Source organism: Somniosus microcephalus, chromosome 1, assembly GCF_052327205.1.
Source record: "Somniosus microcephalus isolate GS21.2 chromosome 1, FLI_Smic_1.0, whole genome shotgun sequence".
Classification (NCBI taxonomy): Eukaryota; Metazoa; Chordata; class Chondrichthyes; order Squaliformes; family Somniosidae; genus Somniosus; species Somniosus microcephalus.
Window position 1 is genome coordinate 272,213,759 of NC_140987.1, and position 25,460 is coordinate 272,239,218.

The 25,460-nt window shown below is 43.3% G+C and overlaps 1 protein-coding gene across 1 annotated transcript in view; it reads right to left on the minus strand.

The window, feature by feature from the left end:
* LOC147124799 (phospholipid-transporting ATPase ABCA1-like) overlaps window positions 1-25,460 on the minus strand; it is a 182,355-nt gene that overhangs the window by 134,255 nt on the left and 22,640 nt on the right. The window contains exons 3-5 of the mRNA XM_085993395.1: window positions 19,073-19,166; window positions 13,325-13,466; window positions 10,706-10,824 (exon numbers count right to left, since the gene is read on the minus strand). Coding sequence (XP_085849521.1) covers window positions 10,706-10,824; window positions 13,325-13,466; window positions 19,073-19,166 — 355 coding nt within the window. The remainder of the gene's footprint in view (window positions 1-10,705; window positions 10,825-13,324; window positions 13,467-19,072; window positions 19,167-25,460) is intronic.

Below are 25,460 nucleotides of genomic sequence, written 5' to 3' on the forward strand. Positions count from 1 at the left end.
TGGCATTAGACAAAGGCTATTCAATAGTAAGTTATTGATTAAGATACTGGTCCCACAACTAAAGGGTGCCAAATAACTCAAGCACAATCAACATAAAAGTCAGTTGTGTGGGTTCCCTTCAAGTGTGGGGTGAAACCCATGTTCAAGGTGCTCTACTGTCAATTCAATTTACTCCATGTTGCTATATAAACTAAATGGACACTATTTTAATCACAAAGGGTACCTTAACACTCCCCATGATGTTATCTGAGGTAGTTTTCACCTCTCTCTAGACGTTCGTTAAAGGCCTATACATTTTGTGAACTCATTTCTGGTGATCATGGGTCCTCCATAATATATGTGGAGCATGTTCCATATTCTCCCACAAACTAATATACTGGAGACAATGCTGTGACAAACCAATATCGTTCCCTTCAGTAAATCTATTAAATACTGCACTGGTACGCTGCTAAAAACTTTAACTATTGAAATTCTACGCACACTGCAACTAACAATACAGATCAGAATAAGTTAAAAACTACAACTCAACATTATAAAGCTTGAGTGTATTTTGATGTTATCTGAACCTTTCAATCGGGTAAATACCCTGCTACTCATTCCCAGTTATTCAATGGGTTCTAACTCACTGACCAGCCCCCCATTGCTTGGTGAATAAGTGTTTGCATGATGTGGTACTGAACTATACAAAAATAGGAAGATTAAAAGTTGACCCTGGTATGTGGTGTGTTAGCTTATCCTAATGGGGGTGGTAGCAGAAGCCTAAAACTGATCTAAGCCCTGTAGACTGTGGCTGGCGGGAATTGACCATGGTTCTGGCTCCTGATCATTATTCACTGATCCCCATTATCAAATTGAACATGTAGATGTTGAATGAGAAGACAATTGGGCTTGGCTGTTCTGCCTACCATGCCTGTGTAGCCTACCAACATGCATTATCCATGGGCCCATCTTTTGTTTCTTTACTTGTCCCATTATAACTGCTTTTGCTTTGGATAAGGGGTCAGCCATTTAAGACTGAGATGAGGAGGAATTACTTCACTCAGAGGAATCTTTGGAACTCTCTACCCAAAGGGCTGTGGATGTTGAGTCGTTGAGTATATTTAAGGCTGAGATCGATAGATTTTTGGACTCTAGGGGAATCAAGGGATATGGGGATACGGCAGGAAAGTGCAGTTGTGGTCGAAGATCAGCCTTGATCTTATTGAATAGCTGAGCAGACTTGAGGGGCCGTATGACCTACTCCTGCTCCTAATTATTATGTTCTTATGTGAGCCCTTTTGTCATTTAATCACTTCTGGCCTCCACCCTGTCACAGACCTTCTTATTTGTTCTTTCTTTAACCCTCCCTTCCCCACCCCTCCCTTTTTCCCTTGGCTCTGCAATTGCTTAAAAACTGTTAATCTCTAACTTCTTCCAGTTCTGATGAAAGGTTTCCTGACCTGCTGAGTATTTCCAGCATTTGCTGTTTTTAATCTCATTATCCAGGCTCGGACATGAGGAATGGTTACTTGGGCAAGATACTGGAAGGTGACCCTCAGTGTCCAATTCGCAATATGCCCAAGAAGCTCAGCACCAGGGGCACTAATTCATAATGTGTTTCCCAACGACTATTTCCCATGGTCTAAAAGCCATTTTGTAATAATTAACTGGTGTCTGCAGTGTTTATAAAATAATCAGCCAGGTACTTACATTCAGATAGTCAACAATTAATTTGAGCAAGCGTTACCAACAACACGCTGAAAGGAGCCGCTAATGTTTATAACGCACCTGTGGTCAGAGACACACATAAATGGGAGAAGGAATCCAACAAATTCCAATTCAGTTCGGGCACTCTCCCATTCATGTTCAAAGCAAAAAGATATTTCCAGACGCAGACCTGGCTTCATTATGATCGGAAAGTTGCATCTTTAGAAAAAGAAAGGCTTGCATTTCTATAGCGCCTTGTGCATGTTCAGGATGTCCCAAAGTGCTTTACAGCCAATGAAATATTTTTGGAGTGTAGTCACTGTTGTAATGTAGGAAACGCGGCAGCCAATTTGTGCACAGCAAGCTCCCACAGACAGCAAGCTATAATGACCAGATAATTTGGTTTAGTGATGTTGATTGAGGGATAAATATTGGCCGGGAGATCTCCATATCAGGAAGGGAGGGGATAGGGGCAATGGGGTGGGACTAGGTTCTAGCAGGATGCTACCTAGTTTCTTCTAACTTGCCATTTTCTGGTATGGAGGGATTAATGGGCAGATCATCCAAATATGCTCCCACAAGTCAAGGGGGCATGTCTGGGGCAGTTCCCAGGCTACCTTGTGAATTCTTCAAATTCCACCCTTCTGAAGCTTCAACAGAGCTCTCACCAGATAAGTCCCCTCGAGGCCTTTAAAAGGGCCCCAAACTTTACTTACCTCCCCCACCACCCTCTCTGCCACTCCTGACATCCCCAAAGGGACAGGTTACCTTCTGTCTTGAGCTAGAATGGCTCGCTTCAGAGCTGAAAGCTGCTCATTTTCATCTGTGACCTGCAAGGACCGTGGGGATCTCTCAGGCAGAGCAGCCTGCCCTAACTGTACAAATGGTCCCGTCCCCGCACGTTGGGACAGGGTTTGCGGCCAAGTCTATGGGTCTTCTGAGGGGCAGAGCAGAACCCCCATGGAACTTCCAGGCTTCAGTCACCTGTTCGGGATCTATTAACTGAGTTTTGGTGATCGTAACATGGGCACTTTAGCTCCTTAGAACCCTTCCCACAGTCAGGCAAACAGGCAAGTGGAGACTCAGGAAACCAGCAGTACTTACATCAGATCAAAGCAGTTCTTTCCCATCAGACATGCAATCACATTATTTGTCATTAAGTGAAGTGTGAACAGTCGCTTTCTGGCCATTCTGATGTGTTTCAATTGCTTTTGATGCCCAAGTTGCATATCAAAAACAGGTGTCTAATTCTCACTTTTCAAAGAAATAGGAATTAATGCAATCTAACTTGTGAATACATTCCGCTTTGCGGAACACCTCCATTCAGTCCGTAAGGGGGACCCCGAGCTTCCGGCTGCCTGTCACTTTAATTCACCGCCCCATTCCCACTCAGAACTCACTGCACTCGGGCTCTTGCATTGTTCCACGGAAGCTCAACGTAAGCTCGAGGAACAGCACCTCATCTTCCAATTAGGCACTTTACAGCCTTCCGGACTCAACATTGAGTTCAACAATTTCAGATCATAACCTTGGCCCCCATTACATTTTTGCTTATATTTTATCCACATCTTTGTTTTGGCCCTTTCCCCCCCATCCTTTTTTTTTTCTCCCACATGGCAGCTGTCTCTCATTCTGCCAGAACATTTCACACCTAATCTGAGCCGTCTTTTGTCTCCACTAGTCCTATCACCATCTCATCTCATTTTGAATACCTCTTAATGTCTCTTCACTTCTTTTGTTCTCTCCCAGCCCTGCCTTTCAATCTATTTCATTTCCTTTCCCGTTTTGAAAAAGGGTTAGACCCGAAACGTCGACTCTATTTTCTCTCCACGGATGTTGCCTGGCCTGCTGAGTTTTTCCAGCATCCCTCTGCCTTAGCCCAGTTAGCCCTCCATTGAAATGTAGATATTTGTGTATTGTCTTTTCCCCACAAAGCCAAAAGGAGCTGAAAGAGTGGGAAGGGATCCATGATGCTAATGTGTCCAGCATTGCTGCAGTGTGTTCTATCCACAGGATGCACTGCAGCAACGTGACAAGGCTTCTTCGACTGCGCCTCTACCACCTAGAAGGACAAGGGCAGCATGCCCATGGGGAACACCATCACCTCCAAGTTCCTCTCCAAGTCACACACTATCCTGACTTGAAAATATATCGCCGATCCTTCATTGTCGCTGGGTCAAAATTCTGGAACTCCCTACCTAACGGCACCGAGGGAGTACCTTCACCACACGGACTGCAGGAGTTTGAGAAGAAGGCTCACCACCTTTTCAAGGGCAACTAGGGATGGGCAGTAAATGCTGGCCTTGCTGGCAATGCCAATATCCAAAGAATGAATGAAAAAATTGTTTTAAATATTACGATCAGTAATAACTCAGTTAAAGTCTTTTCATATGCTAAAATTCATTGGCCCAGAAATTCGGGTCTCCACGGGTGAGTACGCATGGGGTACTCACCCGTAGGCCCAATGGAAGTGCCGGTTTCGTGCATGCACTGCGCATGCGCGGGAAACTGGCACTTCTATTCCCCTGAAAGAAGGGGTTCAGAGGTGGAACGCATGCGCCGGAGAGGCAGCACGTGCGCATTGAACTTACGTTTTTTTTCCAGGTTTTTCCGGGAGGGCAAGTCTCCAGCAGTTACACTTCTAAAAAGCAGGCGCAAGGCCTGCTTTTAACAAGGTAAGTGGTGAATTAATTAAAATTAAAACATTTTTTCCACAGGTTTATTATTTTTAAATACTTTAAAGCAAGGTAAGTTTATTTTTAGCCCCATTAGAATATGTAATTAATTTTTTCAAAAATTTAAATTATTGTTTAAAATAGTTATGTCATGTAATTTATAGTTATTTTAAAAATGTGATTTTTTAAAAATGTATTTGAAGTTTTAGTGATGTTTTGGGGCTTATTGTATTTATAGGTTTGACAGCTCCTCCTGTCAAACTTATAAATGAAGCATTCCCTGCTACCATTGGCTCTCCATGGCCCACGTGATCCCAGGGGACGCATCGAACTAACTGGGCCCCTGGGATACGCAAGCACTGCGCACCGGCAGTTGGAGGAGGCCCAGAATCGGAATCCCACGCGGGCCCACAGCTCAACGGCCGGCGCGCTAGGTAAGTGCAGGTCGGGGGCTTGCACCCGCGGGAAGCCCCCGACCCGAATTTCTGGGCCATTATGTTTACATCTAAAGTTTGATACGAAAAGGTATAATACAAAGATTTTACCATTTAAAGCAAGACTGAGCTCTGCTGTGGCTTAATTTATTGATCACTTCATTCAGCATGTCAGAACCAATGGGAGAGTTAAAGTAATTTATAGTGACAGCAGAAACATGAAACGTTTGTGCATGTTAAAGGAGTCCTATTTTAGATAGGTCACAGGGACTGTGGAACTGGACTAAGCCCAGGCACATTGGGATAGGTCAAGCGACTCCCCAGAAAGAAGCAACACCATTGAAGTTTCTGGTAGGGGTATGTTCAAGGAGTGTGCATTCGCAAAAACGCAAAAGATTTGAGGTAAGGTTCTTGTCCACTCACAGATTCCAGTCAGTAATAACAAGGCTAACTGAGAATTAGAATTCAATCCCAAACACTGGCAAAATTCCTGGAATCCTATCTAATAAAAATAGAATTTGACTTATTCGGTCATTGTAAACAAGTGGCCCTGGTTATAGGAAGCATAGGCGAAGATGATCAAGTACTCCATAGACTAAAATAACTCCTGTGCTGCTAAGGGCTAAGGAAGGGTTCAATTATATGGCAGCTCACATCAAAAATAATTAATTGAGTGAGGTGCTTTGAGGTACTTTGACATGACAAGGTGCTATAAAAACTCAAGTACAGCATCACTACTGTTTTAAGATTTAGTGACTTAATGGGGAAACTTGCAACAGCTACTTTTGCATTACAAATAAAGTAAAATTTAAAATTCAAGAGGGAAGAAATATTATTTTAAAGAACATACACAGGATTTCCCACTCCAATTTGTCTCTTTCTCCCCTCTTCTGCAGCTGTCAATTCTTTGCTGGAATACAGTTCCACAGGCTGTGGCTCCCTTCCAGTATCACATCCAATTGACTACTGTTCATGTGTGAGCCTCGACAGCTTGCGCTTAGGCTATTCAACTGCAGGGGCATCATATTCCAGCTCTTCCCACCTTCACCCAAATGTCTACGTCTGCAATTCCAGGAGGGATTGCAGGATAGGGATCTAACGCAGTAACCCTGGACCATTTTCCCAACTCTCCAACTCTAGCACCTCGACCACTGCCCCAGTAGAGAACAGTTGGTGCAACAGAGATCTGAGGAAGCCCTGTACACAGATTTTATGGACATTTTTATTCTCCTTTGTAACACATTTGCCTCAAAATGTCATATGTAACTGTGGACACACTTTAATTTGGAAGGTGTTGAATTTAATTTGCAAAGTAATTGCATTTTTCTCTAGTTTGGAACAGTGGGGTCAATTTTAACCCTGAGTGGTTATCGGGCAGGGGTGGGGCAAGGGCAAAGGCAAAACACTGGCCGAAATTTCAGGCTCGGGGAATTTGTTACTCCCAGGCCTCATTTAAATGCCAGAACTGACAGGAAGAGGGCACAGAGTGGCTGGCAGTGGGGGAAGATTGGATGGTTATAGTTCGCTCGCCCACTTACAGGTAAGGAGCAGGGAGAACGTATTGGAAGGATCTCATAGTAGGGAAAGGGGAGTGAGGAGTCCTGGGCACGTGAAGCCACGGCTTTCCTTGTGGAGCTCGGAGAAACATTCATGCTCCTCCTGGCTCCAAAAGTAAATGTTTTCACTTATCTGGAGGGCCTCTTCGTCCTTCCCACCTTCAGCCTGGTGGGGTAGCTACAGTGGTTTCCGGGCTCCATCGGAGGCAATACGGATGTCATAGGACTCCGACTGGCATTTATGCTCGAGGTTCCCGCCCAATCATTTATGCTCGAGCACCTCATCCGCCGCCAAAGCCAGTGGTGCCCCTGGCCGGCCTCCCACATTCTATCCTCCATAAACTTGAGGACATCCCGTGCCCTAGTTCGCACCAAGTCCCGTTCACCCATCACCCCTGTGCTCACTGACCGACCTTGACTCCTGGTCAAGCAATGCCTAAATTTTAAAATTCCCACCCTTGTTCTCAAATCCTTCCATGGCTTCACCCTTCCTTATCACTGTAATCTCCTCCAGCCCTACAACCCTCCAAGATCTCTGCGCTCCTCCAATTCTGCCCTCTTGAGCATCCCTGCTTTTCATTACTCCATCATTGGTGGCTGTGCCTTCTGTTGCCTAGGCTCCATGTTCTGGAATTCCCTGCCTAAACCTCTCTGTCTCTCTACCTCTCTCCTTTAAGATGCTCCTTAAAACCTACCTCTTTGACCAAGCTTTTGGTCACTTGCCCTATTTCGCCTTATGTGGCTCGGTGTCAAATGTTTTATCTGATAACGCTCCTGTGAAGCGCCTTGGGACGTTTTACTACGTTATAGGTGCTATATAAATACAAGTTGCTGTTGTTGTTAAATTTGGAGATCGATGGGAACAAAGCAGGAAATGGAGCCCCTCTATTTCAACTACTCGCCCACTTTGTTCCTGTCAAGGGGGGCAGAGTTAAAATCTGCCCCACTCCGCAACTATCTTTGGTTGTGAACGGCAGAGTGCAGTGTGGCCAACAGTGTTATTCTTGGCACAAAAGAAAATTGTGTACTGGGATGTTTAATGTCCAGCAAGCACAAACTTCAGATAACAGATCTCGCCAAACAGCATTTGCTGGAGGGTTGCTCCTCAGATCTGGGTTGGATCAACTGTACTTTGGAATGAATGCCACTGAACACATGGATCCTGTACTTTATTTGACATTGAATATTACGAAACAGAAACGGCTGGATGTATATGACAATCACGCCACCATGCACTTTCCTCTCTGTCTCTCTCAAATCAGCCAAACCATAAAAGGTTTAAGGTCAAGGTCAGTGGAGAGAGGTAAACAAGGCTTCTATCAGCTCATTTTGGGACCATGTAGGTTCTGTGTCATGTTCTTAAAGGTAGGAGTAGGTTTTAACTTTCATTGCTGGCCAGAGATGGGTGCTAGCGGATCGACCGCTCACTGTTCCTTTCCAATGGAGTCAATATTAATTTCCATTTACTTCAATGGAGAGTGAGCTTGAGCGGAGTGTAAAACCAGCGTTGCACCCAATCCTGCCTATTTCCTGACGGGCGGGTTAGCGTAAAATTACCCCCCCACGAGCTTACCACTCGGCGATTAAATCTACCTCCGAGTCATCATCACAAGAAAAAAGTATTCGTAAACAAATGCGAGATTTGACAAACATGACACGAATCGTATCGCATCAAGAATTATCATTGCGTTAATTCCCACCTGACATCATTGGCAAAACAGTGCTGATTTTTCTTCTATCCGCTCCCGCAACTGAGCGCAAAAAAAAATGTCGTCAGGCACTTTCTAATGGCGACCATGAGGTAGAAATTGGTATTGTTTTTGGGTGCAAAGCAGGCGTAAAGCAACCCAATTTAGCGACACGACAGCCTGTGCCCAATCTGCTACATAAGTAGGGCCCATTTTTTAGGTGCCCCAGCTGTACCCCTAAAGATTCCACGGCACTATTTCGATTAAGAGTAGGGGCGTTCTCCTGGAGTCCTGGTCAATATTTATCCTTCAACCCACACCGCTAAAACAATGACTGATTTTGTCTTTCAAGCACACAATGTTGAGACCAATTATGGTGCCGCCAACACTGGCTGAGACCAATGAACTCAGCACAGATCAGAAACTGGTCTAATGGCTCAAGGTGCACTTATGCACTATTCAAACAGAGGACCCCTCTATAGCATTCTGTTCTTCATCTTGTACAATAGATTGACTCGACATTTGCACTAATAAACAGCAAAACCAAATAAAAATACATTTCTCCACAATCCTTCATTCCCACTTTGGCCACTGGTTCATGTCCTAGCCGTTCTTTATTGACCTCCTCCCTTAATACCAACCACAAAAGGCATCAAGGGGTATGGGGAGAGAGCGGGAATATGGTATAGAGATAGAGGATCAGCCGTGATCGTGTTGAATGGCGGAGCAGGCTCGAAGGGCCGAATGGCCTACTCCTGCTCCTATGTTTCTTCCTGACTACACCACGCCTGCCAAAATCCAGCTAAACAGGCCCCCAAAGGGTCCGAGGTGGCCGCTTGCACAATGGAAATGAAAGCCCTGCAATTGTGTCTCACTTTGTAGTTGTTAGATCCAGAAGCAATACACCAGTAGAAAAAAAAAATTTACAGTTTGGTGACAGTGCGCACAAGGAAATAATTCATTTATTTAACATTCAGCACCAAGCCAAGGTGCATGTGCCAACTAACCCTAATCTGAATGGAGCAGGCGGGCAATGTTTTGCAAATGGGTAACCGCAAATGCTTCCTGAAGCCTCTTGTTGTACAAGATCCTGCTTTCTGTTCACAGCTGATAACAGGCGTCTCATCTTCAGTCCCTGTACGCCAGTATGACAGCCAGGCACAGGGCTGCTCTTTCTTTTCTACTTTCCATAAGCAGGGTTGCCAACCCTCCAGGGTTGACCTGGAGTCTCCAGGAATAATAGATTAATCTCCAGGAAACTGCTGCGAGTAATCCGGGAGAAAAAAAAGTCATGGGGACTGTAAAAAAATATTGTACCTCTTTTTTTCCTTTTCTTTGAACACATTTGTTTATTGTTCATAAAAATATTGGGGAAGGGCAAATGAGGGCTGTTTGATTGACAGTTGAGAATCATCCAATCAGGTAACGAAGAGTCTGTTCACCTTCCAACTGCTGTGGGAAGGCGGGGGCGCCGTGATGATGGACGTCAACGTTCCCGCCAAGCTACACGGCCGCGCGGCTGTCTGGAGGTCCCGTGCAGGCTGCTTATCGGCTTTTGAATGGGAGATTATGCGCAAAATTGTGAATGGGCCGCGCAGCCTGTTAAAGGGACCGCGCACCCAAAAAAAATTAGGGGGAACTTTGATGGATGACAAATGGTGGGAGCGTAGGGGCAGGCGGTTGGAAGTCACATGATGAAAACTCCAGGAATACGTCCAGCGAGAGTTGGCAACCCAAGTTTGTATTGTTGGTGGGTTCTACTTTCTTGATAAGTTACCTCCTCTTGACATTATGTGACATCTGGGACTATTTTTACAGTACCCTAATCATTTTTAAAAAATTAAAAATGGGGAGAATTAGCAGGGTCTAACCAGTGCAAAAATGTAGATGGTTATGGATAACACAGAACAGAAGGCAAGTTTACAGCAATGATTCCCCAAACAGAGAGTTACTGATCTCTATCATGCCTGTTAGGAGAGCTGTCAAACAAACTCCAGGTTGTTCACCAGTTAGAGGAGGTGAAAAGCCAGAGGGCAAGTCAACTCAGACTTTGGGCCCGCCTACCAGTGATCACAGATTACAGAATCTGACAGGCAGAGGCTGGGAGTAGGTCATCGCTTTGCTCTCACAGCTGGGGAATGGCCATCGCTCTGCTCTCACAGCTGGGGAATGGCATGTGGCCTGGAGAGAACTAGTAAAATTAAAAAGGAAAGAGAAAATATAAACTTTAAAAACAAAACAAATGCTTGATAATGGCCTTACAACCCTCCAAGGCCTCTGCGCTCCTCCAAATCTGGCCTCTTGCGCATCCCCAATTTTCATTGTTCCACCATTGGCGGCCATGCCTTCAGATGCCTAGGCCCCAAGCTCTGGAATTCCCTCCATGAACCTTGCCATCTCTCTCCCTTTCTCTCCTCCTTGACGTCACTCTTTAAAACCTAGCTCTTTGACCAAGCTCTTGGTCACCTGTCCTAATATCGCTTTATGTGGCTCGGTGTCAAATTTTGTCTGATAAGGTTCCTGTGAGGCGCCTTGGGACGTTTTACGACTACTTCGAAGGCGTTACATAAATACAAGTTGTTGTTGTTGCTAAATACCGGCAAAGACTTAACAAAGTTAACTAAAACAGGAAGGAGTAATTATCGAGAGAAATGCTGAATATATACCTGAAGTAGAGTTGCTGAACCTCTTTAGAGTTTCAAACAGTTTGTGGAAGGCTCCCATGTTGCCATCCTGTTGGCTGTACAGAAGTATCTTCTTGGCATCAAAAAACAGACGGGAGATGCTGCAAAGAGTGGGAAAGATAGCGTAAGAAATCTTCATGCAAAAAAAAATCTATTTGGTAGAGTTGCACTAGCTTGCCAAAGTCAAGGTAAAATGCTTGCAATGATAGCACTGACAGGCTGTAAGCAAATCAGGGTAGGCGTTCCAAAATGAAATTCTAAACATGTTCAGTTCTGGTTTATCTCATTCTTTCAGATATTTCTATATTAGATCGGAGCGCACACTGATGCAATTTGATTGATCCAAACTCAAAATTCAAACCTGGTCTTTGGGCTAGCACAGATCAGAAGCCCCAGATAGTCAATCTTGCCCACTTGGCCACATACAAAGCCAAAGCCACAAAAATCTGAGCCAGAGGGACCACAACTTTGCATTGAGTAACTGGTCGCTCAGTCTATAATCGACTGAACAGCTAGCCAACTAAATCAACACAATTACATCCCCTATTTTTTGCTCTATATATTTTACACACATATACCATTTGGACCAGCATCTGATAGTTCAATATAATAGCAATTATATGTTGTTATTTCTGATATTTCAATAACTGATTACAGGAAACTTTGGTTTATCCGGAGGTTAACTGTCCGGAAAGCTCGCTCCACCGGCAAAAATCAGGAGCCGTTTCGTTAGGTTTTTTTTCTTTTTGTTGCTTTTTTTTCCCACCAGTCAGGCTCTGCAAGGTCTACCTGAAGCTGTTGCTTAGCTACATAGACGCTTGCAAGGTATGGCCGACTGTTTAGAAGCTGTTGCTAAGCAACAGGGTTTGTTGCTAGATACGGAGCTCAAAAGCTCCGTATATTTTAACATTAGCGCTGGTTTGTCCGGCAGTTTTGATGGGACGGCAATAGCTCGGTTCCCTCGGTGCCGGACATCACAAAGTTTCCTGTATATATATTTCATGAACCTTTTGAGTGCTGGATTATGTTTTTCAGGGTTCAAATGGTCAAATATTTGAAAAAAGTGTGTATATTTCTAATGCTTAATATTTTCTACAGGGCAATCTTTGCTAAATTAACTCCACAAAATATTTAAATTCAAAAAAGACTTGCACTTCTATAGCGCCTTTCACAACCACAGGACATCTCAAAGCGCTTTACAGCCAATGAAGTACTTTTGAAGTGTAGTCACTGTTGTAATATAAGAAACATGGCAGCCAATTTGTGCACAGCAAGCTCCCACAAACAGCAATATGATAATGACCAGATATTGTGTGTTAGTGATGTTGATTGAGGGATAAATATTGGCCAGGACACCGGGGATAACTCCCCTGCTCTTCTTCAAAATAGAGCTGGGGATCTTTTATGTCTACCTGAGAGAGCAGACGGGGCCTGGGTTTAATGTCTCATCCGAAAGACGGCACCTCCGACGGCACCTCCGACAGTGCAGCACTCCCTCAGCACTGCACTGGAGGGTCAGCCTAGATTTTTGTGCTCAAGTCCCTGGAGTGGGAAGCCAAACTCTGTTATGGTCAAGTACAGGCCAGGACATACATACAGCCCCTCACTGCCTTAGCAGTTTGTGTGCGCATTCAAAAGCAAATGTAATTTCCATAAATTGGTTTAATTTGAATTGTGGACAGCACAGATCTTTAACTTTGTAGAGGCTACTCAGCAATTCAAGCCCGTTATGAATTGCTTATACTCCACAAATTCTTGTTTAGGTCCAAATAAGCAAAGTTGGTATTCTCACAAATCATACACACTTCACTGGGCTTTTGAAATGAAAGGGAAATGCCGTTTGGTTATTCCCAAATAGATTGGTTTCCATGAAGATTCTTTGCATCACTTGCTATTTGGGAAATAGTCAGGTTCTGATGAAGGGTCACAGACCCGAAACATTAACTCTGTTCCACTCTCCATGGATGCTGCCTGGCCTGCTGAGTGTTTCTAGCATTTCCTGTTGTTATTTCAGATTTCCAGCATTCGCAATATTTTGCTATTGTATAATTCACCTTAGGGTGCCCAGGGTCTTGATGAGATTAGCTTAACTGCTAAATGTGAAAGTAAGCAGCCTCTATGGAACTCACAGTGAAGATATATTGGTATTAAGCATGCAAACAAGTGTCATGTTCATCTAAGTGCAGTCGGTATTTCAAATTAGCCACACATGTACACACACTAGAAGAGCCTTTTCATTGGAGGCAGTACAGAGAAGGTTCATTTGAACTACAAGGGAGTCGAGGGGTGTGGGGAGAGAGCGGGAAAGTGGTGTTGAGGCCAAGATTGGATCAGCCATGATCTTATTGAATGGCGGAGCAGGCTCGAGGGGCCGATTGGCCTAATCCTGCTCCTGTTTCTTATGTTCTTTTGTTCTTTCAAGGGAGGCATTCAGCTTAGGCAGCAGTGTTATTTTTAATGCATTATTATTAAGCAGAAAAGCTGCTAAATATCCTTGACACATTAAAATGCTAAGGACCGTCTGGCTGTTCACAAGCATGCATTAACAGTATTAACGATAACCATTAGCGGTTCAACCGACTGATGCAATCTTCGACTCACATCGATTTGTCAAAATTTCCGACGACTCCAGGGGATTCACCGGGTGTCGGGTAGCGGAAACATGGGTTGTTTGCATTACAGATAATGCCCTGTATCCATGGCAGAGTCCCGGCAGAAGGCATTGCCTTGTTTGGGAAGTGGCCTGAAAAGAGTGGAGGAAAAGAAGAAATTGCAGTCATGTGGTTACTTTGTGCAGATTCTGTTTCTACTTATTAACCCTGTATTCCATCCCAAGTTACGTTAGTGCACTGCACACCTCTCGAGCATCCAGGATCATGTGGTACGTGTAGCATGCTTGAGAAGAATAGGTAAATTTGGACCTATGATTCCCAAAGCTCTCCACCACTGAGGGTTTTCTGCGTGTCATGTCTGGGTCTGCTGTAGACTATTTGATCGAGATTGATATATAATAAAGCCTGCACATCTGCCAATGCACTTTATTATGGTTATGTTTATGTTAATGTATTACAAGCCAAATGTATGTTGAATGTTTAAATGTCTTAATCTAAATGTACACTCTCGGGAGCCGCAAGCCTACATTTCGTTGTACTGCACTTGTGCACTAACAATGACAATAAAAGTTGATTTGATTTGATTTGATTTGATGATTGGCCAACAACTGCGTATCATTCAACGTCCATGTTGGTAGAAGGTGAAATAGATGGACCTTAATCTTTTTTTGTCCAGCAATTCCTATGTTTGTTTTCCAGGACAAATTAAAAGCAGTAAAAACATTCAGCTCACTTGCCTGACCACCAGGTCTTCTGGTCTGCTGGAGAGGATCAGCCTACACACAACAGACTGATGCTCTCAAAATCATTCCCACAGTCCCAATATCTGTATTGTTCCTGCTACTTCTACTGATTGGAGAAAGTTAACTTAGAATCATTGAATACAGCACAGTTGGAGACCACTTTCCCCAATCGTGCCTGAGCTAGCTCTTTGAAAGAGCTATCCAATTAGTCCCATTCCCCATAGCCCTGCAATTTTTTTCCCCTTCTAGTATTTATCCAATATCCAATTCCCTTTTGAAAGTTACCACTGAATCTGCTTCCACTGCTCTTTCAGGCAGCGCATTCCAGATCGTAACAACTCGTTGCATATAATAAATTTTCCTCATCTCCCCTCTGGTTCTTTTGCCAATGACTCTAAAAACTTTTGCTGACTCTTCACCTCACTGCTGTTTACTCACGATGTTCGACAAGAGTGTAACCCAAAGCAATTAGATAGGTAGTTGAAGGTAAGTTGGAGAAAGGGATATGGGAACAGAATGGGTACGAGAATCAGACTACTGTTCATGTGGTGGATCAACACCCACACGGACTGGCTGGGACCAACAGCCTGTTTCCATGTTGTAATTTTGATGTATGAAATTCTATGTAATTATTGAGCAGTTTCAATCTAAACTCTCTTTCTCCCAATTAGTACCAAACTGACCTCTACAAATCACACATGAAATGTGGAGGGGGGGCACAGACACAAAATGAGTTTGAGTTGTTGGGGCAGCCTATTAAAACTAAAACTATAAATGGGACCGAGGGAAGCAGAGGAAGCGAGAAGTCCAAAACAAACAAACAAAATCAAATGTGAGAAAGACACTTTTTTTTACCCCTACTTTTTTTTAAGAGAGAAAATAATGAAATGGCTGACAGGACAGCATCTTATTTCCCAGCCACAACCCTCCTTATTATATGGCAGATAGCACTGAATGGTCAACTTTGATGTGGGGTCCAATGAAGGAACTTACAAAATATTGTGGCATAGCTGGGTCCCTGATAATTTCTAGACCAACCACTTGGGTATTCCATTTTGCTCATTAGCCCTGTGAGAGTGGGTGGGCAGGCAGCAGTTGTCATAATAGCTGTTTTATCCCTTATTAGCTCGGTGTGCACAGAAATAACTGGTTAGCCAAGTTGAGCTGGTGAAGAAGCAGCAGAAACAGATAAATCTGACGCTGGAAATAAACAGCTCCCTTGAAGGGCTGGTGTTTGCTGAAGGAGAGCAAGGAGATCAATAGCTGTGTCTCAGTGATTATCCACAGCAACACTTGAACCCCAGCCACATTCAACTTGGCCCAGGGTGTGCAAGGCTGACGTGCCTCTCAATATAATAATAATCATGGTAATATTAGTGAATTGGGCTATCTTCACACACAAGTTTCTGATTGAAGTTCACAGGATTTAAATTCCAAAAACAGCATTGCTGAGAAGACTTGTGCTCTGTCACTGCTTGGTCTCCTGCCAGAAGGTTATCGTTCTCAGTTATACTTGGGCACGAAGACAGAAATTCTTGGTGACTCAATCCCTTTAGATTAATGAGACTCAGCTCTGCATGTTAAACTTTAACATGTCTGCACGCGTGTCAGGAAGGTATATCATTTAAATCACTTTGGCCAAGTTGTTAAACGCCATGTAGCTTTTAGTTGAGTATATATTCTCAAAAAATGGATCAACAAGATATTTGATTGAAGCGCACTGTAGTTTAAAAATGAAATGTTGCCATGTTGTTATCGAGACTCCCCCTCCCCACAACCATTTACTGATAACTGATAGTTATACCTGAGCTCAGCTATCAGTCATTGCTTCTCTAATCCGTACCGCTTCAGATTGTTTCGATAAAGTCCAGACCTAGACCTCTCTCGTACCACATGCCCTACAAAAGGCAAAGTGCTAAGAACAATGTACAAGATCAGCACCATTGTATTGCCTACTGTATCTGCCCCAATACAAAGAAATAGCAGGCAGAAATACTAACCTGGTAACACAATCATTAAACTGCTACTATTCTACACAAGACCCGTGCAAGTACCATGTGGTTCCTGTGACATAGGGCTTGTGTAGCCAGCAGCCACCCAAAAACAAAAGCATGCAGGACTTAGAAAGAAAAGAAAGACTAGCATTTATATAGCGCCTTTCACAACCCCAGGATGTTCCAAAGCGCCTTACAGCCAATAAAGCACTTTGTGAAATGCTGTAATGTAGGAAATGTGCCAGCCAATTTGTGCACAGCAAGCTCCCACAAACAGCAATGTGATCATGATCAGATCATCTGTTTTAGTGATGCTGGTTGAGAGATAAATATTGGCCAAGACACCGGGGATAACTCCCCCTGCTCTTCTTCAAAATAGTGCCGTGGAATCTTTTACATCCACCCGAGAGAGCAGACGGGGCCTCGGTTTAACGTCTCATCCGAAAGGCGGCACCTCAGACAGTGCAGCACTCCCTGAGTACTGCACTGGAGCGTCAGCCTAGCTTTATGTGCTCAAGTCTCTGGAGTGGGACCTGAACCCACAACATTCTGACTCAGATGCGAGTGTGCTACCAACTGAGCCATGGCTAACTAAGGCTGGCTCCTTGGAAGACCTGGTAAAAAAAGAGTAGGGGTGAAACTGGACTTGGGTGGGGTCGCAAAACAGGTGGAGTCGCACTTGTCGCCCGTTACACGACACGCCCGATATTCATCTCTACTGAAGTCAGTGGAGCTGAATATCAGGCGGAGCGTATAATGGTTGCCGATGCGATACCTTGCATACCCGCTCAAGTCCAATCTTACCACAGTGCCGGCCTGGATTCCCCAACACAGTGAACTCTTAGTACCGGATAGGTCACTGGGATATGGAGACAAACAAATAACTGCACACAGTTTCAGTCACCTGTGGTCTGTTGGCAAATTCAGACAGGTAAGCCTTCGGGCTGCAGAAGAGCCTGTGCATCAAAAGCCAATGATTCTAGTATGGGCTTTAGCATAAAAGCAGCTCAATGTTAAAAAAAAATCAAACCAGATCGAGTTGGCCCAGTGACACCATGGTGCCACAAAGGAGACGGAGGAACTCTTGATTCCCCAAAGCAATAAATTCCTAATCTTGGCTAGGTCAAGGGAAAAGGTGTTGAGTGGCGGTCACATGCATTCCAAAACTCTGGCCCACAAGAAAATGCTGTTTCAGCAAAGTCACTGAAGTGTGGCCTTGGGGGGAGAGGAACAAGATTTAAAGACATAGTCGTTCTGCGTCTACCGATGGGAAGGTCTCACACCGACGACAGCACCCCCAAAATAAACTTGCCAGATTCTGTACGATCTGAAGACCTGCTCCTCCCCCCTCCTGACTGGGTCCTCTTGCCTGCCAGCCTTTGGTCAATCCAGAAAGTTTACTTGATGCTGCTGCTAGCTGCTGAGGCCTACGTGTCAGGATCTGGTGACATGACTAAGGCCCTGAACTGATTTAAAGCTGCTTTTATACGGAGGAGGGGGACAAAAAGAAACACTTTAAAAAAGATAGGCTGATAAAAATAGATCCACCTTTTAGCTATTCCCTTATTCCCCAGTTGCATACATTCTCCCTCGGGAGATTTATTAATAATGTGTTCTATATATTGCTGGTGGTAAGATGATGCTGAAATCACAACCATCTGCCTCATATAAAATTACCATGGTGGGGCAGGGGGATGACAGAAACATGCAACTCATTTCTTGAGCAGGACAGCCATATTTACATGTCAGTGGGCTAGAAATTCATCTCGGGCGATGGCACAATACAGGTGGTATCGGATCGGCCGCCCGTCATACGCAGTGCCTGATATTCAGTTCCACTGTAGTCAACGGACCTGAATATCCGGCGCGGCGTATAACGGGCGGCCGATCCAATACCGCCCATTTTGCGCCACCGCACGAGACGAATTTCTAGCCCAATAGTCTGTTTAAATCACATTGGCTCAAGAGTTTGTCTCCTTGTTAGTAGCCTTGCTAAACCGGAGAACTGTCAAGCCAGCATCAGCCAGTAACGGCAATATAATGGGGCATTTAGTCAATCATGCAATGCGAGTCGAGCGCTCCGCAGAAGGAAACTGCCTCTCTGGATTCAGGCACATGAAACCACAATTATACTTTTCGAGATGCAAGTGCCTGCACAGCTCTTTATGGAACAACTAGGAGAGAGCGTTTCGTAATCCCGGCTCAGAGATACCAAAGACCGATAAGCAAATTGCTCGTACAACCGATTTCATTCTGACCTGATTCAAGGTCCATGGAAACTGTTGAAGAATAGGCCTTATGCAGCAGATCAAACACCACAGAATGGCTGGGACATAATGGATGACTCTGCATGCTACCTCTGTTGACGTCACATGCTGTGTCCCACATCCTCTTCGGGCAGGCACTTCTATCTGTGTCTGCTGAGGAGCAGAGACTGCAGTGGGAAGCACAGCCAATGCCATTTCCTTTTTGTCGTAAAGAAGCTAGCCTACATTTATAATTTAAATGGTTTATTTTTTATGTTCTTCTGTTTTCCATTCAGTTAAGTGATGAAATAAAGGCTTTTTTTGGAGTTGTTTCAAGTTAAGGGAGTAAAGTGGTTTGACTTTTGCAGATGTTTAATCTACCCAGGTTTTAAAGACTAAAATGGTCATTTTGTAACTCTTAACAAAAAGCTGAAGTTGACAATTGCAAATTATTTTTCTTTTGCTATCGGGCAATGAAACACACTTCTCTTTTGTGGACTTACCGACAGCATTGTGCCTGCCGACTGCTTAACCTGCCCTTGGAATTCATTCAGAGATAGAAATAACACAATACGAGGCAGGAACTGCCCAAATAACAACCCCCATCAACATGTCAGATGGCACGAGAGGGTAAAAGATTCAATGATCGCGTAAAATGCATGACTAGGGCACAAGAAGCGAACAAGCTGTTCTCGTGCAGCACAGGCTAAATATATTTGATTCACCGAGGCAGTTGAACGTGATTCGCACTTACATTCATGTTGCTCATAAGGAGGATAGGAGAGTCGGACGGAGATCAATATGAAGAACAGAAAAAGGGGCCATGCGATCTCGATCAGCAGCTGAAACTGAAAAATACAAAGAAAAATATTGCAATTATGGAAGAGAAGTTTTCTTTAAAGATTCACATGATGAGGTTGTCCACTTTTCACTAAGATTTCTTGCTCATCGAACTGGAGAACTGGTTGCATTATTTCCCCACCAAACGGCCATTTTCTCGCCAGGACTTTCCTCCCCATCTGTCCTCTTCTGAAGAGAACAACTTATACTTGGAGATGGTTCCACGGGACGTGACAGGTCGCAAAGTACTTCTTCTAGGTGCTCAGTCTTCACGTGAGCCTGAGGCAATTTGACGGAGAAAGCCATCGCAACCGAGCCCAACCTTGCTTCCAACCAATGTCCAAACATGAACACTCCCAACAGGGGTCACTGTAGAGGAGTATGAACCTTAGGTGATCGTCACCCCCACACTTTAGCTCGGAAACATGCAGGCCAATTTTAGTACCTGACTCCTGCTCAAGCAGGATAGAACTCAGAGCTGTCATAGTTGGCCTTGGAGCTACACTGAGCAATACATACTCTGAGCCACAGTTTCTATGTTGTCTTAAATGTATGTTGTTATGGCTGATGGCTATAAGTTATGATTAGGCTTTACTAGCTAATTACTAACTAGACTCTCACAAATATGTTTCCCTTGTCCTAGTCAGTTCGAGCACACTGCAAAATTGCCCAATGCTCCTCCTGCTAAAAATAGCTTTCACTTTTAATATGATTAAAGGAAGTTCAGTTAACTGATTGTGTATTAATTCACATGTTGTGCTATATGAAATATTGGCCCGGATTTTGCGGTGGTATTGACAGCGAAACTGTCAGCGTTCGCCGTCATTACGTCTCTGCTGACCACAACTTTAGGATTTAGCGCATGGGCAGATAAATGATGAAATCCTGAAGTTGCGGTCAGTCATTCACTGCTCCACCACAGGTTGTGCTGTGGAACTCCTCAGAACCAGCAATCAGTTGAAATCACATATAAGCACAAAATCGTCCCCTTTTATGATGCAATATCACTGTTAAAAAATCTCTAAAATTTTAAGCCTTGTTGAAAGAGGTGTAATTGGGTTTTTAATGGCATACTGACTGATGAACAACAGTTCTGGCCGTGAAAAAACTATTTTATATTTGTGGAATGTCAATTTTTAACATTAATATGATTAAGAATTACAAGTTTTTAATATAATTATTTTTTAAAGTTTGTTTATGATGTTTCAGCTTCTACCTTAATCGTATGTGCATGTCCCAATCTTTATTTCGTTTTCTGTAAAATTTATAAAAAAGTAAATTATAATCTGTGCATTTTACTTCCTGGTTTGCTGTCTGTGAGGATTCTTCAGTGTGATTGGCTGCTTAGCCAGCTGGGTGACATCACTGTTGCCGGACGCTGGGGATACGCTTGATGTGGCACCAGATTCAAACACAGGTCGGGAGAGCTGAAATCCACGCCGCAGAGATCACTAGATCTTTGTGGGCAGCTTTCTCCAAGGTCATTAATTCAGCACAGAAACCAATACACATAGGGCATGCTGAGAAGGTCAATTCGTTCAGAAAACTGAACAGTTCGCTAAGTAATACCTAGATAAATGGCATCCCATTGTATTGTCGGATATGATGAAAAAACATTATTGCGGTCCTATCAAAAGGCTAAAGCAGATGAGAAGTAAAGCCGCTGAAATCTGCTGGTTCCCCCGTTTAGAAAATAAAGGGTAAAAAAGGCATGGTATGAATAGAACAGGCTTCTAATCAAAACATAAGCCATAACTTCATCCATGATGTAAAACAACAAAGTACAGTAGCTCCGATCCTCCTGCTTGCAATTATGTCAAGAATAAAAATCAGAGGATCACATACAATGATCATGTTATTTTTCAACAGGCACTGCCTTTGTCAGAACGTATTTTTTTATTTGCAAACTGGCACAATCAGGATGCAATGAAAATAAGCGTCAAAAAGGTACGAACGACTGTTCCGCACGATGCTTGGCTCTTCCGGCTCTTGTCCTATCCCGGGGTGAAGATCGTGTCCTCTTAAAATGATCATTTACAATTGCAAAATGCCATGCACTGCACCCAATTTTCTACTTTGACGGTAACCGGCATCTTGTATGCCGTTTTATTCATGTTCTAAGTGATGCCGTTTTATACACTTAGCAAATTTGATTTGAGTATTCATATCACCTTTGCTCCCTCGCCACATAAAATGGAAATTTATCTCCCAGCGTAGCGTCACTCCACCGCATTAATGGGCATCCAGTCAATAGTAATTTGTTCTTGTTACCAAAATAGCATGCTAAAAAATCCAAAATTAAAATATGATATTCTATCCACTGCAAACAGGGCAGACCTCAAATCAAAGGGCCACCTGACAGCTGACTGCTCGATTCTGAGGCATTAACTCTTATAACCAAAATAGATCACCCTTAACTTTGTCATGTTCTTAATGGAATATGAAGCTAGGACTCCCATAAAAAACAGCTGGGTTACAAGCAGTATAATTTTTTTTCTAGGTGCTGGACCTCCTCCCTCCTCCGCCCCCACCCCCTGTCATTTGCAATGCTAGCATTAAAGGAATATTCAAGAAGAAAGGTAGTACTAAGCCCTGCATTTAAGCTTTAAAAAAAAAATGGCTTCCATTGGTGCTTCTATCTTTGGGACATTTCTGACATTGAATGCTGGAACATGATAACTGAGAGCTCATCTCCCATCAGCTCCCTCCCGAATGTTCCAGGAACTAAGGGTGCTGGGAGCTGAGCTCAACCCAAACAATGGCCCGAATTTTGTGGTCAGCGGCAAGCGAACGGCGCTCACCATTCATTATGCTTAGACTTGCCCACAGACTTGCTGTGGGCATTTGCAATGCGATTTGCGGTAATTCGAGAGTCAAAACAGCATGGCGCCCCTTATGTGGGATCTGGGACCTGCATCTCCTTCAATCAGATTGAAAATCCTTATTGCGACACGCAGAGTATAAACCAGGAAGTGTAAATTAGAATATTTAATTCAGTGTCAAATCATGTACAGAAACCGAAATAAAAAGAGAGGGAAAGATCAAATTAAGAGAGAGAAATATAAAAGAGACAGAAAGAAAGAGTAAAAAAATATATATTAAAAAAAATATCTCCAACAATGATTAATATCTGAAGGAATGAGACTTCATACTTTTTAAAGTAAATTTTCAGTGCCAGAAAGGTTGTTTGGCAGTAATTAAAACTTATCACGCCATTAAAAATTCACTTACACTTGAATGGGCAAGCTCTAACTTGTTCTGGCGTGTATAGTGGGTATCGAGTGGGTAAGTACCGCAAATTCACGGCCTTAATGTGTTTGAATGCTGAGTCTCTCGGTGAGGTACCGGTGTAGCGAAGCTTGTGAAGGTGCAGGACAACTCGGACAGCAACTTCCTGATTTCCATGTTTAACTGCATGTGCGGACGCCAGAAGTTGCTGTCCGATGTACTCCTTAATAACGGTGACCGCTTTTAGCCTCACTGTCATTTTTACCATAAAATCCAGGCCATTATGTTAGGGTATGTCATTCCATTTTGACTCACCTCACCATTGCAAAGGGAAAGCGAGACTGGAAGGCAGTGCAATCTGACAGGATTCAGACTGACAGTGTTGTACAATCTGGGATAAAGGTCACTGTCAATTCTTTCTAGCATACTGAGAGATCCTTTGTTCTTTTACAGCTGTCACAAACATTATGGCTATAGACTTCGATATATGATAAAGTGAAGATTGATCGGTGCAGTTCAGTCAATGCCAAACCTCTGATTCTTACAAGGGTTCACCCAGAGCAGTAGCTGATCACATAGAAATGTTCCTAGATAGACTGGACTTTTTCCATCATATAATGAAGTGAGACAACTTCAAAATGAAGAATTTAAATTCCATGAAGAAGTCTTGTGGTGCCAACCTTTGACTGCATTTACTGGGAAGAAAATAAACACTTTGAAAAATACATTTAAAAAATAAATTATTTGTCAGGGTTACAAATGAATTGCAATGATATTTAGTAAAGGAACATTTACACAAAGAGAAATATCCCCCAATGGGGGCCCCGGCACTGAGATTCTCAAGCCAGCAGCACATCACAGGAATTTGGACATGCATCAAATTCCTGATACATGCTCTCAGTGTACGAAGCTTACAGTGGCATGAAACTCTGCACCATGTGCAAAAAATGTATCCCATAATACCCACTAGAGCTTTTGCAAAATTATGAATTCCTCGTATTATGTTACTATGTCCATCAGAAGCTGTGTTCCCTCAAACCACTACGAAGTTGTTCATTAAATCAAGACTGTATGAGAAGGATGCATTTAGGTGATTCACTGCTGTTTGTAGTAGAGCGTGGGAGTGGGACTAATGTAATGAAAACAATGTACTCCTTAGAGCAGAGAAGGTTAAGGGGAGATTTAATAGAGGTGTTCAAAATCATGATGGGTTTTGCTAGAATAAATAAAGAGTAACTGGTTCCAGTGGCAGGAGGGTCGGTAACCAGAGGACACAGATTTAAGACAATTGACAAAAGAACCAGAGGAGCGATGTGGAGAATTTTTTTTCACTCAGCGAGTTATGATGACCCAGAATGCACTGCCTGAAAAGTTAGTGGAAGCAGATTCAATAATAAGAATCAGCACAGGCACGATGGGCTGAATGGCCTCCTTTTGTGCTGTATGATTCTATGATTCTAAGATGTGGTGAAAATGGATGTTTACACCATGGGGGAGGGCTGGCTATCACATCGCAGCTCACACTCCTATACTACAGCACAGACTGGAATGACAATTGATTTTTCCTCCCTTTAAGGCAGTAGCCAACATTTTCACAGGACAAATACCATAGAACAGAAAAATGGAAGGATTGGAGAACGGAACGCATAGGGAACACAGGAAAGGGTGGGGAATGAGTACAGTTTGAGATTGTGAGACATTTCCAAAGGAGTAAAAAGAAAAAATGTAATCAGATAACAAAAAGGAAATTACAATTTTCTTTTAGTTTAGTATTTTGCAAGAAACAGAAAATTTGTTTTGTAATTAACCCTTGGAATACTGAAAGGGGCTTTTGGCTTTCATTTCACGAAAGGGCAAGATCAGCGAGTACTCCTGGAGCTGAACCTGGTTAAAAAGGAGCATGGATTAGAGATAGAACGATAACATTAGAAAGATAACATTAGAACACAGTTCTCCAACACATGCTCCCATTCAGCACGCCTCACTGAATCTGCCACATAACATCAGTAAAAGATATGAGGGTATTAATATATCTGGTCGCTACACATGGTATTATTATAAATGCACTTTACGATCTCCTCTATTCATTTTCTTTTAGAACTCATTTCCGAAGCACAGAGGAGGAAGTCTTCAAGCATAAGGCAACTGAAAAAATTCTCATTCCAATGTTAGCAAGTCTCCAATGATGGATGTTTTGAATAGAACTGAGAGTTGTTTATATAGAACGCATTGAATATTTGTACGTTCAGTATTCACGGATAAATTAAAAATCTGTGATTATAGAGGCTGGATGGTGCAATGGGCCAGACTGTTGCTCTTTAAGTATCCTGAAGCTCAGTTTGAATCCAACACAGACAGATACAGGAAACTTTGTGCTATCCGGCACCGACGGGACCGAGCTGTTGCCGTCCCATCAAAACTGCCGGACAAACCAGCGCTAATGTTGAAACATACGGAGATTTTGAGCTCCGTATCTGGCAACAAACCCTGTTGCTTACAGCTTCTAAACAGTCGGCCGTACCTTGCAAGCATCTCTGTAGCTTAGCAACAGCTTCAGCGAGACTTTGCAGAGCCTGACTGGTGAAAAATAAGCAACGAAAAGAAAAAAAACCTAACGAAACGGCTCCTGATTTTTGCCGGTGGCTCGAGCATTCCGGACAGTTAACTTCCGGATAAACTAAAATTTCCTGTAGATGGACATGTCCTCTTTGACCCAGCTAACAGGGTCTTAAGTAGAATAAGTTTGGGCAGTCTTAGCACAGTTCCTAGCAAGTACAAATCAGTAACACAAAATCTATATTAAAAAAGGTGAGTGGCCGCAATTTTCCATAGGTGCCCTGTTTTGAGGGCAGCACTACGTGATCCATTAAGTACAGTCGGGTTCCTCTAATGTTACGTCACAGCTCCACTATACTGACCCTTCCCCAATCCTGCAGCTACAAGAAGTAGGCACTGGGTGGTATTGGCGGATCTGTAATTGAAATATCATTGCTCGCAATTCCCACATACTCTTATGTTGCAACCTGTAAGGTAGCGTTCAAAAAGGCTACAAGACAGCCCCGACGCACCAGAAT